This window comes from Tarenaya hassleriana, unplaced genomic scaffold (genome assembly GCF_000463585.1).
Source record: "Tarenaya hassleriana unplaced genomic scaffold, ASM46358v1 Cleome3, whole genome shotgun sequence".
Taxonomy (NCBI): Eukaryota; Viridiplantae; Streptophyta; class Magnoliopsida; order Brassicales; family Cleomaceae; genus Tarenaya; species Tarenaya hassleriana.
Window position 1 is genome coordinate 246,211 of NW_010966177.1, and position 13,040 is coordinate 259,250.

Here is a 13,040-nt window from a genome sequence, read left to right on the forward strand (position 1 = left end):
TTAACCATTTTACAAGTTTGGAATTAATTTCGATCTTTCAAAAGTTTTATCTATCGGATATTTTAATCTTGTAATCGTCTCTATTTTTCATATGGACCATGCGTACTTCCGAGGTGAGAGGACGTTTAAGGAGACGTTTTCACAGTTTATTTTTATTTGCTCTGTTGACTTTTGTAATAGATACAAAACAAAGGTCAAGTCGTTATTTCTTCCTTTCTTCATTTACTGCAACCGCTGGCTATTTCCACGAGGCTGGCTTCGTCTTCCTTATCCTCTGATGCACCCCACAAACTTGTTCATCAACTCTTCTGCATTCTCAGATTTAGGGTTCATCAGATGGAAGACATGCCCCTCTTCCTTCTTCTCCACCACCTCTACTTTTCCACCCCACCTGCTCTTCTCCAGCGCCGCCGCATACGCCCATCCCCTCCGAGCAAACGCATCTTTTCCGGCCACCATCACCGTAACACTTTTACATCCCAACCCACTCATATCCGACCCAGATCCGATCACGTTGAACCACGGGTCATCCGCGCCCTCCTCGCTGTTCGGGCTCGCGATAGCCCATATCGCGTCAACTCTCTTCCTCACCGCTTCATCCCTCGTCTCATGCTCGTCGATCGGATCTTTTCCCCAGAATGATGGATGAACCAGAACGATTCCTTCGATCCCTAACCCTGAATCGGAACCAGAATCAGGGATCAGTTTATCCTTGGAGGCTCTCATGGCCATGTGATGGGATATGTTTCCGCCGGCGCTGTCTCCGGCGAGGATGACTCGGTTGAAATCGGCGTGTTCGTTGATCCAAACTTCGGGTCCAGACATGGAGAAATGGGAAAAAACCCATTTGAGAGCAGACCACGAATCCTCGTACGGAGCCGGAATCGGATGCTCCGGCGCGAGACGGTACTGCACCGACACGGCGAGGCACTCCGCCGCCGCGACAGCCGCAGGAAGGAAGTTATGGTAAGTGGGCGAGAAAGGAGGCCCTGTGATGAACGCGCCGCCGTGGGAGTAGACCAGGTTATGGTAAGTGGGCGAGAAAGGAGACCCTGTGATGAACGCGCCGCCGTGGAAGTAGACCAGGAGGGGCAATTTTCCGGCGGAGGCGGTTTTCCCGGACGGGAGATAGATGCGGGTGGAGAGACTGTCCTCCGGCGAGTGGACGACGTCTTTAGAAACGACGGCGTTTTGTGGGTCGGAGGATGCGGGGACGGTGTCTGTCCCGGTGAGACGCTCGACTCGGCCATTTTTGTACAATCGGAGCAAGGGAGGGAAATCAATGGCGATTTCGGAGTCCATAGCTTGCAGCCCATGAATGATGGAAGAGTCATTAGGGTTTTATATCAATCCAGTCCGCGATGTTTGGCTCTTTTGCTTCTTTGCAGCCAACGCGTAGCTTTAGTCTTGACACGCCATTTCCCTCTTTGCAGGTTTTTTTTTTTTACTCCCGATTCTGTATTGAATTGTGTGCCCAGCTGGGATGGAAACGACGGGAGGGTCGAATTAAACGGGCATTATAAAAAAAATACACTATATCTGCTATTTTGAATTTAATCCATACATATTCTCTACATATTAACATATGACATATTTTGAATTTAATCCATACATATTCTCTACATATTAACATATGACAAAAAATGATAGTATAATCACGGTCATATTGGTTATAACGTTAAATTTATGATGACCATACCAAATTATTATGGTCACACATTATATATCATAATAATCACTTGTTAGAACCATTATAAATTTAATGTTATAACTAATATGACCACGATATGACCAAAATAGGTCACATGATTTAAAAGAAAGATATGAATTAAAGTCAAAATATCAAATCTTTGCCCGCTAACTGACTTTTTTTTCCATAGGAGATTGCAAGAATGAAGGACTAATCTATGCTATTTTTTATATATCCATGATTAAATCGTTATTTGAAAAATAAATATTTATTCCCAGGATGAAACGGGTTTAGGTTTGAGGATGATGAAAATTTGATTTTCAAATTTGGAGTCGTATATCTGACGATGAAAATTCGCATGTTAATATTTCCATTGTCGAACTTATGTAATAGATTTAAGGTTTGATTGTTTTCACATCTTGGATCGTCCGTAGTTCTTATGTCTCATCTCACTTCCACCATAAAATATAACATAATCTAAAATCCAAGTTTAGATAGTCTAATGGTAAAAGAATATACAAAACATACTCTTATTTTGGATTTAAATCCAAGTGTGAAGATGAACATTCACTTGGATTTTTCCGATCCTCTGAAAGATGTAGTTAGGTCAAAGGTCAGGTGACTTCCGGATTATAAAAAAACATAATTTAAAAATAATCTTAGTAGAAATTTTATCTTTTGACATCAAATGAAACGGTTCCTATATCCATAAACGTTGTGACACACGGTAGATTGAATCCCTAAACTATTAAGCGACCTAAACTGACGTTCGAACGAATGGTTTTAAACCTCGATTGAATCTATTTTAGAAATGTAGGAAGAAGCGAAGACACCACATGTGTTGTGAAGAATCCAACACTTGATAAGTCAGAGACCAAGCAACATAGATAAAGAATTCTTAAAAGAAACTGATACAAACAAAGAAATTTGCATGTATAGTTTTTACGAAAGTCTTAATTAACTTTGTGGTCTTCAAAATTGAAACTGAATAGATATTTTATCTAGTTTAAAAGTTATTTCTGCCATCAACATCGAACTCGAGTTCTGGACTTGATTTATGGTTCTTTAAAATTTTAAATCATGTGGATAATGAGATGAACTTCTAGTTGAATCAATCTAATACACTTTTCCAATTGTTCTTGTCCCCAACATGCAAGAACAATGCCATCTCAATTAGTCTGTAACTGCTTCGCATATGATCTTTTAATCGATTTAACTCGACAAAATCTTCCTTTTGTTTGTTTTTGTTCCAATCAATCTGCAATGGTAGTTCACATCATTGGATCTAAATTTTTATCATTTTTTTTATAATTCGCAAGTTCTCCGGACATTCGACCCGTAGACAGGCTAACTCGCAACTCGAACATGAGAGATATGAGACAAAAACACGCCACTCTTCTCAACTAACTTCTTCATCATTCGGCTACCGTCTCTTGATTTCTATCATTATTTTGGTAAATGTTTACAACATTTCTTTATGAATTTAGATATATATTTTGATCAGGAATGCGATATAAAAAATTTTACTTTTATCACATGAAATGTTTCCGTGGAACGCGGAATAAACATTGAAGAAAGCGTACAAGCATGCATCGCATGGTATCGAACTCTTATTTCATACATCTTAAATACAACTCTTAAATACGTCTATCTATACATAAGTTACAATCCATCCTAAAAAATACACTAAAAAAATGCCAAAAGCAACACCTTTCCAATTATACATACATACGTATATATATATATATATATATATATATATATAAAAGAAATGTTACATTATCTACAAAAGCATCAAACACGACCAAACCAAAACCATCAATGTCGTCTGAGAATGAAGCAGAGCATGCTCGAGGTTAAAAAACTTGAACTTCTCCTACCAATCACAATGTCATATGAACTCAACTTTTATAATTCTAATGACCTGAACAAGGGATCGAAGAAGATCAGTTCAACTAGCAAGCTAAGCACCATTACCATGAGATTGGTCCAGGGTTTCGAGGTTTAGGGTTTTGACCCGAGAACGTCCATTTGATCAACAATGTCGGGTAGCTCCTCGTCGCCCCAGTCTGTCGCAACCAAATCCTCGACTTTCACGTCCATCTCAGGCTCCTCTGCCTCGAGATTGCTCCCTCGGATCGTCTCTTCCATTATCTCGTCCATGACGCTGAAACAATCATCACCGTTAGCGCAGCTCGTTGTGGGCATCGAGCTGCTCGATTCATTGTCAAGGGCCACGGAGAACAACGTCGCCATATCTGTTTCCTCCACTCTCTCAGTCTCTTCTTCACCCACTTGCAGAACCTCTTCCTGCAGAGTTTCCATGCTCGGGCTCATGGTTAGCCTTCGTTTTCTTCCGAGATCTACACCGAGCAGCTCCTTCCTCTCTCTGCGCAATTGGGCAAATTGCTGAACAAAGTCGGGATTGTTCAAAGCCTTGGCAAGAAAAGACATCATCTGTTTCTGTTTCCTCTCTGTCACAAGCAACCTCTGTTCCATTGATGCGATCAGATTCCTGGAGTTCTGCTGTTGCTGTCTTAAACGAACAATCTTTGTGAGCAAAACGTTCCGATCTCTCTTGAGTTTCTCGAGTTCCCCTTCGAAACCGTAATGCCCGAGCTCGACAACACAGGCTCCCCCTCCTTGATGATGCGCGTTTTGGACACCGAGGTTTCTCCGACGTTTGATGGTCTTAAGGAGATGTCTTTGACCCGCTGAAACCCTTCGTTTGCGAACTCCCATCTGTCGGGATCAATCTTTCGAAATCCCTGCAATTCCACAAAACCAACCTTGTTGTCCGAACGTCATCTGAAATCAAAAGTTTCCAAAAACCTCTGCCCATGTTTCACCATTGCAAGTCACTGCCCTACACAGAATTCATGTTCTGAGTTCCGTTAGTTAATCATACAACAATGCAGTTTCTTCCGTTTAAACTTGTGCATTGCAGCACAAGCAGTGTTGACTCCTTCAGAGAATCTGCAATGTGTATAATAAATCAACAACATCACGTTTCTCACAATTTGAACAAATCTTTCGATCAAATGATCCAAAATATCAATCTGGATTTCGTCGAATCGAATATTACGAACAAAGAATCAAGCTTTCACCAAACCTCTTCAGTTTTCTAGAAACTATTAATTCTGTAATCGTGTTAGAACCAAATGATCAAAATTTCAACAAACCCATCGGAAATTCGTCGCATCCAATCATAAAGAACCAACCTTTACTGTTCCAAGACAAATGTGCAAAAGACAACTACTTACGTAAGTGTTGAGCTGTCGGATGAAACTGGAGAAGTTGTTGTGCTTGAAGTAGCGAGGAAGAAGAGCGTGATTATAATTAGATTCGCTAATTATATTTTCTTCCAATTTCCATTGCACGACAGCTCGTTCCATTGCGTCTGTTCAAACGTATTAGCGCACCCATGTTTTTTTTTTCAAATTTGTCATGGTAGCGGTTGGAGAACGTGAGAGAATCCCAGACGACGAAGCTGTTGCGAGCTTTCCTCCACGAGACCACCGAATCCGTGGCCGGATCCTCCACCATCTCGTACGTCTTCGTCAGAAATGGCGGCGGAGCAACCTCGTTAAGCCCTTCCATCGGCCTCGGAGACGACGCTGCCGCCTCTGCCGCCTCGGCGAATTTACCTCCGACGACTGCGGTGGCGAATGCTGTCACTGGATCTTCCTCCAATTTGACTCTTACTCCCTTCATTTCGCCATAATCCCATTCCAATCCATAGAACCCAAGTAAAATCGATTATGAATGAACTTGCAAGGAATTTTGCGGCACTTTTTCTCAAAGCTTGTAACTTAGCGAAGGTGGAGGAGAGAGAAACGTGTGTATATATATGCGAGGGAAGAAGAAGGTTCCAGAGGGTGAATCAGTTTCAGAATCTTCGAAATAAAAATCGAAGGAAGCTTCCGCCACTTGTCGGAGAAACGTGTGAGCTGCTTGGCCGAGACTATTGTCGCAAATCTTTTGACAAAGGTAAAAGGTGTGAGAAACTTCTACGTCAATCTAGAACTTAATTTTATCTGTTTGTTGGGCCTTATGCCGGCCATCGAGGGGATAATATCAAATGAATATTTTTATTTTTTTTTGTTTTAGATTAGTTTTTTTATGAAATATTTATTTTCTATATATAATCTTTCACTTGTATATAAATGCTACATCTAAGTGGATGAAATCGATTATAGTATCAAAGTCGAATAAAAGGATTGGATGTTCATGGTCGGTTATAATTCTAATCCATAGAGAAGTTGATTGGTTTTATTGATTGTTTCAATAATAATAAAAACAGATACATTGTATGTTTGGGATTAGGGGTGTCAATTTGGGCCCGAGGTCCGAAGCTCGACCCGGTCCAGTCCGAAAAATAGCGGGTTTTGGGCCGAAGTTTCTTGGTCCGAAAAAAATCGGGCTTTCGGGCTGGGCTCAAATCGGACTTCGGGCTCGAATCGGGCCGGCTCGAAAGCCCGAAAATTTAAAAAAAAAGAAAAAAATAAAAAAAAATAACATTTACAAAGAAAATTCGCGGGCTGGCCCGGCTCGGTCCGGCCCGACCCGAGTCCGGAGTGCATAGGGTCGGGTTTCGGGTTTAAGTATATAGGCCCGAAAAAAATCGGGCCGGTCCGAGCCCGAGCCCGAAACTTCCGGGCCGAGTGCGGGCTCGGGCCGGGTCGGGCCGGGCCGGCCCGATTGACACCCCTATAGAAAACTGCGCTCCTAGCCAAGACTTAACGTCTTGCAAGGTAGGAACGTCATTCCCTATAAGGAGAATGTCATCCACGTATAGCACTAGAAATACAACTGTGCTCCCACTAGCCTTCTTGTAAACAGACAGCTCGTCTTCTTGTGTGAGAAACCAAACCTTTTGATTTTCTCATCAAAGCGAAGGTTCCAGCTCCTCGAAGCCTGCTTCAGTCCATAAATTGGGATTGTCTAAACGTAAGGATGTCAAACGAGGCAGTTCGGACCAGATCGGATCAACTCGTTTCAGTTAATTTTTAACCCAGTTCGTTAAACTTGTCTTTTATTCAGACTAGAAAATTTCTGACTCAGTCCAAATAACTTAGTTAGCGAGCCGACTCACGAATCGATTCGCCGATATCATATTTTTCTAAATACCTAAAAAACCATATCAAATTATACAAATCCATATCCAAATGATACATCAACATAAAAAGAACATATCAATACTACATCCAAATTACATTTATATTCACAATCACAATCTATGTATACAAAATCATCTTTAAATAGATCAAATCACAATCCATCAATATACAAAAAATCATTTTCAGATCATAATTCATCTATGTACAATCAGATCCTAATCCATGTATAAAAACCATCTTCAGATCCTAATCCACGTATAAAAAAATTATCTCCAAATCAAAATATTATACCAAGCAATATCAACACTTTCGAGTTTCAACGTAAAAAATTCTTTTTTTTACTCCAGCTCCCAAACCGACCGAGCTAGCTCGTTTGGGCTCGGCTCGTGGCAAGTTGGCTCATTCAGCCCGTTTTTTATTCGGGTTCAGATATTCTTGGCTCGACTCGCTAAAAAAGGAGCCAACCTCGAGTTGGCTCGCGAGCCCGGCTCGTTTTGACAACCCTATCTAAACGTGCATGGATCATTTTTAAAGATATGAGTATAATTGTATTCTTTTTTTCTTTTCGCCTATCTTAATTTTTTTTCTTTTTTTTTGTCAAAGAATAAAATGAGCTAGGCTCGGGAGCTAGTTCGCAGTTGATTCATTTTTTGTTGAGTCGAGTCAAAAAATAGAAGACCGAATAAAAACAGATTGAACGAACCACCAGTTTGCTACGGATCCGAACTGTAGGATTTCATGGTTTAATTTATTTATCTATTCAAGTTTTTTTTTCTTTTATCTCTTCTACTTTTTTATATTTATTTTCTATTATTACTATCTCGGATATCTAAGATGTGAAACCTTTTAATCATTCTTTTTATTTGTCAAAATTTACTTTTTCTTATGGATGACCAGACCCACAATCGAAACTCAAACCATCGAATCGACACACTTATTTTTTCCAACGATTTTCTTTGATAAGATAATAATAATAGAATGTGTGATGCTCATTAACTTTTTTGTAATACATTTAATAATAGTCTTTGCCGATTTTAGTAAAAATGAGAACGATTCTTATGGACACTTCTCTAGGCTAGAAAGACAACATCAATTCTACGGTTTCAATCAATGATTTTCTATTCTATGAACTATCAATTCAACGTGATTAGGTCTTATTCATTATATTTTTTAATATGTTTTCTCATACTATAAATCGACACTCATATACATTACTATAACTATATGTCTATGTCCCCAGTTAAAGTTGTTTATGGGTTCGTTACTAACCACATCATATCGTATAGGTTATAAAATATTATTGCAGGTCAAAGAATAAACCTAATAATATTGCAGGTTCTATATTATAAAAACTGTAGAACATGCATGGTATTTTTTTGAAACTAGCAAAGAGTATTTTAGTCTTTAGATAGCAAAAGGTTTTTCAAAAATATTAGAAAATAGATCTATTTTGCAAATATAGTTTAAAAAAGATACGTTTGTGCATATTTTCCCTAAAATAAAAATGAAATCCGTAAAGCCCTCTCATAGGACGCCTATTTTCTAATTTCAATTAAATTATTTTTTTACTAAATTTTGAAAAAAATGTATTAAGTTGATTTTTATGTCGTTTATTGGATGGGTTTAATTTTTATTATTAAAAATATTTATTTTCTAAAAACATAGATTTTTCATTTCTTTTTTTATTTTCATTTTTTATTATTTTGTAATTTTAAAAAAATTAGATTGATTCGATTTTTTACAATAAAATTGATTGGGAGGTGATATTCGAAATTGGATCGATTTGTAAAACCGAACCGAATAACGACCGCAATCTATTTTGATGGGATTTCCGAATGTTTTAACAGACGACGACGGAGGAGAGAGATTAGGGCCGTTCGTGGGCCAAACGTGAGGCCCATTTTACCGCCAAAATCCATGAGGGGGTAAATTCGACCATATCGAAAATATCTAAAACTCCGAGGGTATTTATGTCAATTTACAGCAAACCCTCTCTCTCGCCCTTGGGGACGACCTAAGTCTCGTGCGTGTCTTGCACCTGCTGCACAAACGTTTCTCTTCGCATTTTCCTCCGTTTCTCACAGACCAAACAGGCGGGCGAGTGTTCCAGACGTTCAGAGAGAAGGGTTTCTGAGAGATCGAGGTACGAGCAGGGAGCTCGATTTTTGAGCAAATCGGACCCGTTTTTTGTCTTAGACGTTCGCGGAAGAGATGGTTTGGAGACGCCTAATCACTCAGGTTCGTTTTGATTCCTCTTTATCTTTTCACGAAATTCTTCTGGGGAAATTCTCGGACTCGGTGAAGATGGTTGTGGATACGGTTGATTTGGAAACTATTCATTGACCCTTTTAGCGATGATTGTTTGGGATCCTATCACAACTTGGCGAAGATTTTCTCTCGCAAACCCTAGATTCAGGAAACATATTTGTAGTTAGAAGTCATATCTTATCAGATGCTTCAAATTTGTGGATACTCTTATCTATTATCTCAGCTAAGTGATGTAAAAGATTAGAGGAATGTGCTTTTCAATCTTCTAGTTTTGTTTCTGAAAATGTCTTTCTTTGGAATTACATAAGCACCTCGCTGAAGACTTTTTTCCTTGTTGGGTTTGGCAAAATTACGCATATTGGTGGACTAAAAAGTTACACTTTCTTGACATTTAATCTCTGTTAACGAGTCATGTTCAGATAGTAGATGTATATCTTCCACCGAGTGATTGATTCCCCGAATGCTTGTGACAGGTTTCAAGAAATCAACAGGAGTTGAGAAACTTAAGAACTCTACCCGTCAGAAGTTACTCTCTTCTCCCCAATGGATTCCTTGGAGGTCTTCATTTGTGTTATGAACCTTTGAAGGATAAATGGTTTAAAGAAATGAATACCTTTGCGTTTACCACTAGCAGAAGTGTGCAAACTATTTTGATCTCGCTATGGGAGTATTGTAACTCCAGTTTGTTGTTAGGGAAATGTTTTATGCTTTCTCTATCCTTGTATGTTATGCCATTGCTTTTTGTTTGAGAGGCTATATGATATGATGTAAATGTTGCAGCATTTTCTATTGCTGCAGATGGTAAAGCTACCTCCCTCCAAAGGAGGTCGCGGTCAAGTTATGTTGGTAGCTTCGCACGCAGAATGCGTGACACAGATGAAGTCTATGAAGTTACACATCTGAGAGAACTTTATCGTAGAAATGACCCTGAAGCTGTTATTAGAATATTTGAGAGCCAGCCATCTCTACATTCAAATCCCTCCGCCCTGTCCGAATACATTAAGGCATTGGTCAAGGTTGACAGGCTGGATGGGAGTGAGTTGCTTCGAACATTGCAAAGAGGTGGGTAAAAAGACAAGCAGTCCCTTTGACACGAGATAATTGGAGTATGAGTAGAGTAGGGGAGGAAAATAGAACAAGATTTCCTGAGTAAGCTATTGGTTTTGTATTTTTGAAATTGTTTTTCGTGTTTTCTTATCTCACATGCCAATTTGTTGAACCATGGGTAACGTGAACACTCTTGACTGATCTGTGGGAAATTTTGAATTTTGTCTCATTAGAGGGATTTTCTTTTCCATCATACAAAGTTCATGAAAATGTTTAATAGAATGGATAGTTAACTTTGTGATTTGGTATTAGAGAAGAGACTATCGTGTATTATGATCATTGTTTTCTCCTCAGTCTTATCTGAGAGTTTGTACCTTGCCTAGTTGGCTTGATGCTGTGTTCAAAAGTTCTCTGTTGTAGTTAAGTTTGTCTCACCACACTGTTCAAATGTTTCTGTTCAAACGTATTAGCGCACCCATGTTTTTTTTTTCAAATTTGTCATGGTAGCATGTTGCATTTCTTTTGTAATGATCGTCATATTGCCTTTATTTTAGCTTACAAAGATTAATATACTAGTGTATCCTTGTAGGTATTGCTGGTGCTTCCATGGAGGAAGAAACTTTTGGAGGTAACTCAGCATTTAGAAACGTAGGAAAATCAGTAAAAGAGGGTGTCCTTGGAAGTGCTAGTGCACCTATCCATATGGTAGCAAATGAAAGAGCCCACTTCAAAGAGCAGCTCTGGAGTACGATCCGGTCTATTGCAGTTGGCTTTCTCCTTATTTCTGGTATTGGAGCACTTATTGAGGACAGAGGGATTGGCAAAGGTAGTTTACGATGTCTCAGTTTTTTGTTATGCTTTAGTTGTACTGGATGAGTTGGTTTCTTCATATTTGCTTGACATATGTTAGGACTTGGTCTGCATGAAGAGGTGCAACCTACCATGGAATCTAACACAAAATTTAGTGATGTGAAGGGTGTGGATGAAGCAAAAGCAGAGCTAGAAGAAATTGTGCATTATCTTCGTGATCCCAAGGTAAATTCATAAGAGAATAGGTTCACCAGTTTAATGCCAAGATGTCCTCTGAAGTGTCAGTTCCTACCCCTGCTTTTATTCGGAGGATCATCTAGAGACTGGTTGATAATCTCCTGTTGCATTTTGTTTCTGCTGCTTACAACAGAGGTTCACTCGTTTGGGAGGAAAGCTCCCTAAAGGTGTACTACTCATTGGTCCTCCTGGAACAGGAAAGACTATGCTTGCAAGGGCTATTGCTGGAGAAGCTGGGGTGCCTTTCTTCTCTTCTAGTGGTAGTGAATTTGAAGAGATGTTTGTTGGTGTGGGAGCCAGAAGAGTGAGAGATCTTTTCACTGCTGCAAAGAAGTGTTCTCCTTGTATTATATTTATCGATGAAATAGATGCTATTGGAGGAAGCCGCAACCCAAAGGACCAGCAATACTTGAAGATGACTTTGAACCAATTGCTGGTTGAATTGGATGGTTTCAAACAAAATGAAGGGATTATTGTGATTGCAGCAACAAATTTCCCTGAGACATTGGATAAGGCCCTGGTGAGACCTGGGAGGTTCGATCGCCACATTGTTGTACCAAACCCAGACGTGGAAGGCCGACGCCAGATTTTGGAGTCTCACATGTCCAAGGTAATTATTCTATTTGCTCCCATAGATGGTGACGGCATGTCTTGGAAGTGCATGTTACTGGGTCCTGGAAAAGTCCAGTATTGAGAACTATTGTACATTGAACCTCAAGAAAAAGAAGTAGCATTGTTTTTCTTATAATTGACAAATTTAAGTCGTACCCCGCTATTTAGCAAAAACACGAGGAAAAGGGTATCTTTTGGTTTTAATAAAGAGATGTGGAGGTTTTTAGTAAATGTTACCATTCATGATCTGTGTGACACGGGTTTTCTTGTTGGGGATTTGGAAGACATGTCATATTTGGTTACAGTTTTTCATGGCTGTTTAACTGGTTTCAACTGGAAGTTTATTCTTTGGGGATTTCTATGTTATTTGTTTTTTGGGTTGATCGTCTTTATTGCGTTGCAGGTCCTAAAGGCTGAAGATGTCGATCTGATGATTATTGCTAGAGGAACGCCTGGGTTTTCTGGTGCTGATTTGGCGAACCTGGTAAATGTTGCTGCTCTTAAAGCTGCAATGGATGGTGCAAAAGCCGTGACAATGGCTGATCTTGAGTTTGCCAAGGACAGGATAATGATGGGAAGTGAACGGAAATCAGCAGTTATCTCTGATGAGTCGAGAAAATTGACTGCCTACCATGAGGGTGGTCATGCCCTGGTTGCCATCCACACAGAGGGTGCTCTTCCAGTCCACAAAGCCACCATTGTGCCCCGTGGTATGGCTCTCGGCATGGTTTCTCAATTGCCGGAAAAAGATGAAACAAGCACATCCAGGAAACAGATGCTTGCTCTGCTTGACGTTTGCATGGGAGGTCGGGTAGCAGAAGAGTTGATTTTCGGTGAAAACGAGGTCACTTCAGGTGCTTCTTCTGACCTTGAGAAAGCGACTAACCTCGCAAGAGCAATGGTCACGAAATTCGGTATGAGCAAAGAGGTGGGTCTTGTGACACATAACTACGATGACAACGGCAAGAGCATGAGCACTGAGACAAGGCTTCTCATCGAGAAAGAGGTGAAACACCTTTTGGAAAGGGCCTATAACAATGCGAAGAACATTCTCACAACTTACGACAAGGAGCATCATGCCCTTGCAAATGCTTTGCTCGAGCACGAGACGTTAACAGGCAATCAGATAAATGCATTGCTTGCCCGAGTCAACAACTTGCCACAATTGCAGAAACATCAAGAGGTGACAGCTCAGCAAAGCAACGCAGTCCCTCCATCAAACCCTAACCCAGCATCTTCTGCAGCCTCGGCTGCTG

General features: G+C 40.0%; 3 protein-coding genes across 3 annotated transcripts in view; 1 reads left to right on the forward strand and 2 right to left on the reverse strand.

Annotated features, from left to right (window-relative positions):
• Positions 1-1,569, reverse strand: LOC104818569 (probable carboxylesterase 12). Its single transcript, XM_010548198.2, has one exon. It carries the CDS (start codon positions 1,300-1,302, stop codon positions 268-270), a length of 1,035 nt encoding a protein of 344 aa, XP_010546500.1. The 5' UTR covers positions 1,303-1,569; the 3' UTR covers positions 1-267.
• A 1,694-nt stretch (positions 1,570-3,263) lies between these two features.
• On the reverse strand, positions 3,264-5,667 carry LOC104818571 (heat stress transcription factor A-2). The gene is given in 4 exon segments (XM_010548199.1): positions 3,264-4,407; positions 4,410-4,458; positions 4,954-5,038; positions 5,157-5,667. Coding segments are annotated over 4 exon segments (1,095 nt in total). The 5' UTR covers positions 5,405-5,667; the 3' UTR covers positions 3,264-3,694.
• A 3,156-nt stretch (positions 5,668-8,823) lies between these two features.
• Positions 8,824-13,040, forward strand: part of LOC104818572 (ATP-dependent zinc metalloprotease FTSH 4, mitochondrial) — a 5,124-nt gene continuing 907 nt past the window's right edge. Inside the window, exons 1-7 of the mRNA XM_010548200.2 lie at positions 8,824-9,048; positions 9,552-9,636; positions 9,877-10,140; positions 10,715-10,951; positions 11,036-11,160; positions 11,306-11,782; positions 12,188-13,038. Of these exons, the coding sequence (XP_010546502.1) occupies positions 9,022-9,048; positions 9,552-9,636; positions 9,877-10,140; positions 10,715-10,951; positions 11,036-11,160; positions 11,306-11,782; positions 12,188-13,038 (2,066 nt within the window). The 5' untranslated portion in view covers positions 8,824-9,021. The remainder of the gene's footprint in view (positions 9,049-9,551; positions 9,637-9,876; positions 10,141-10,714; positions 10,952-11,035; positions 11,161-11,305; positions 11,783-12,187; positions 13,039-13,040) is intronic.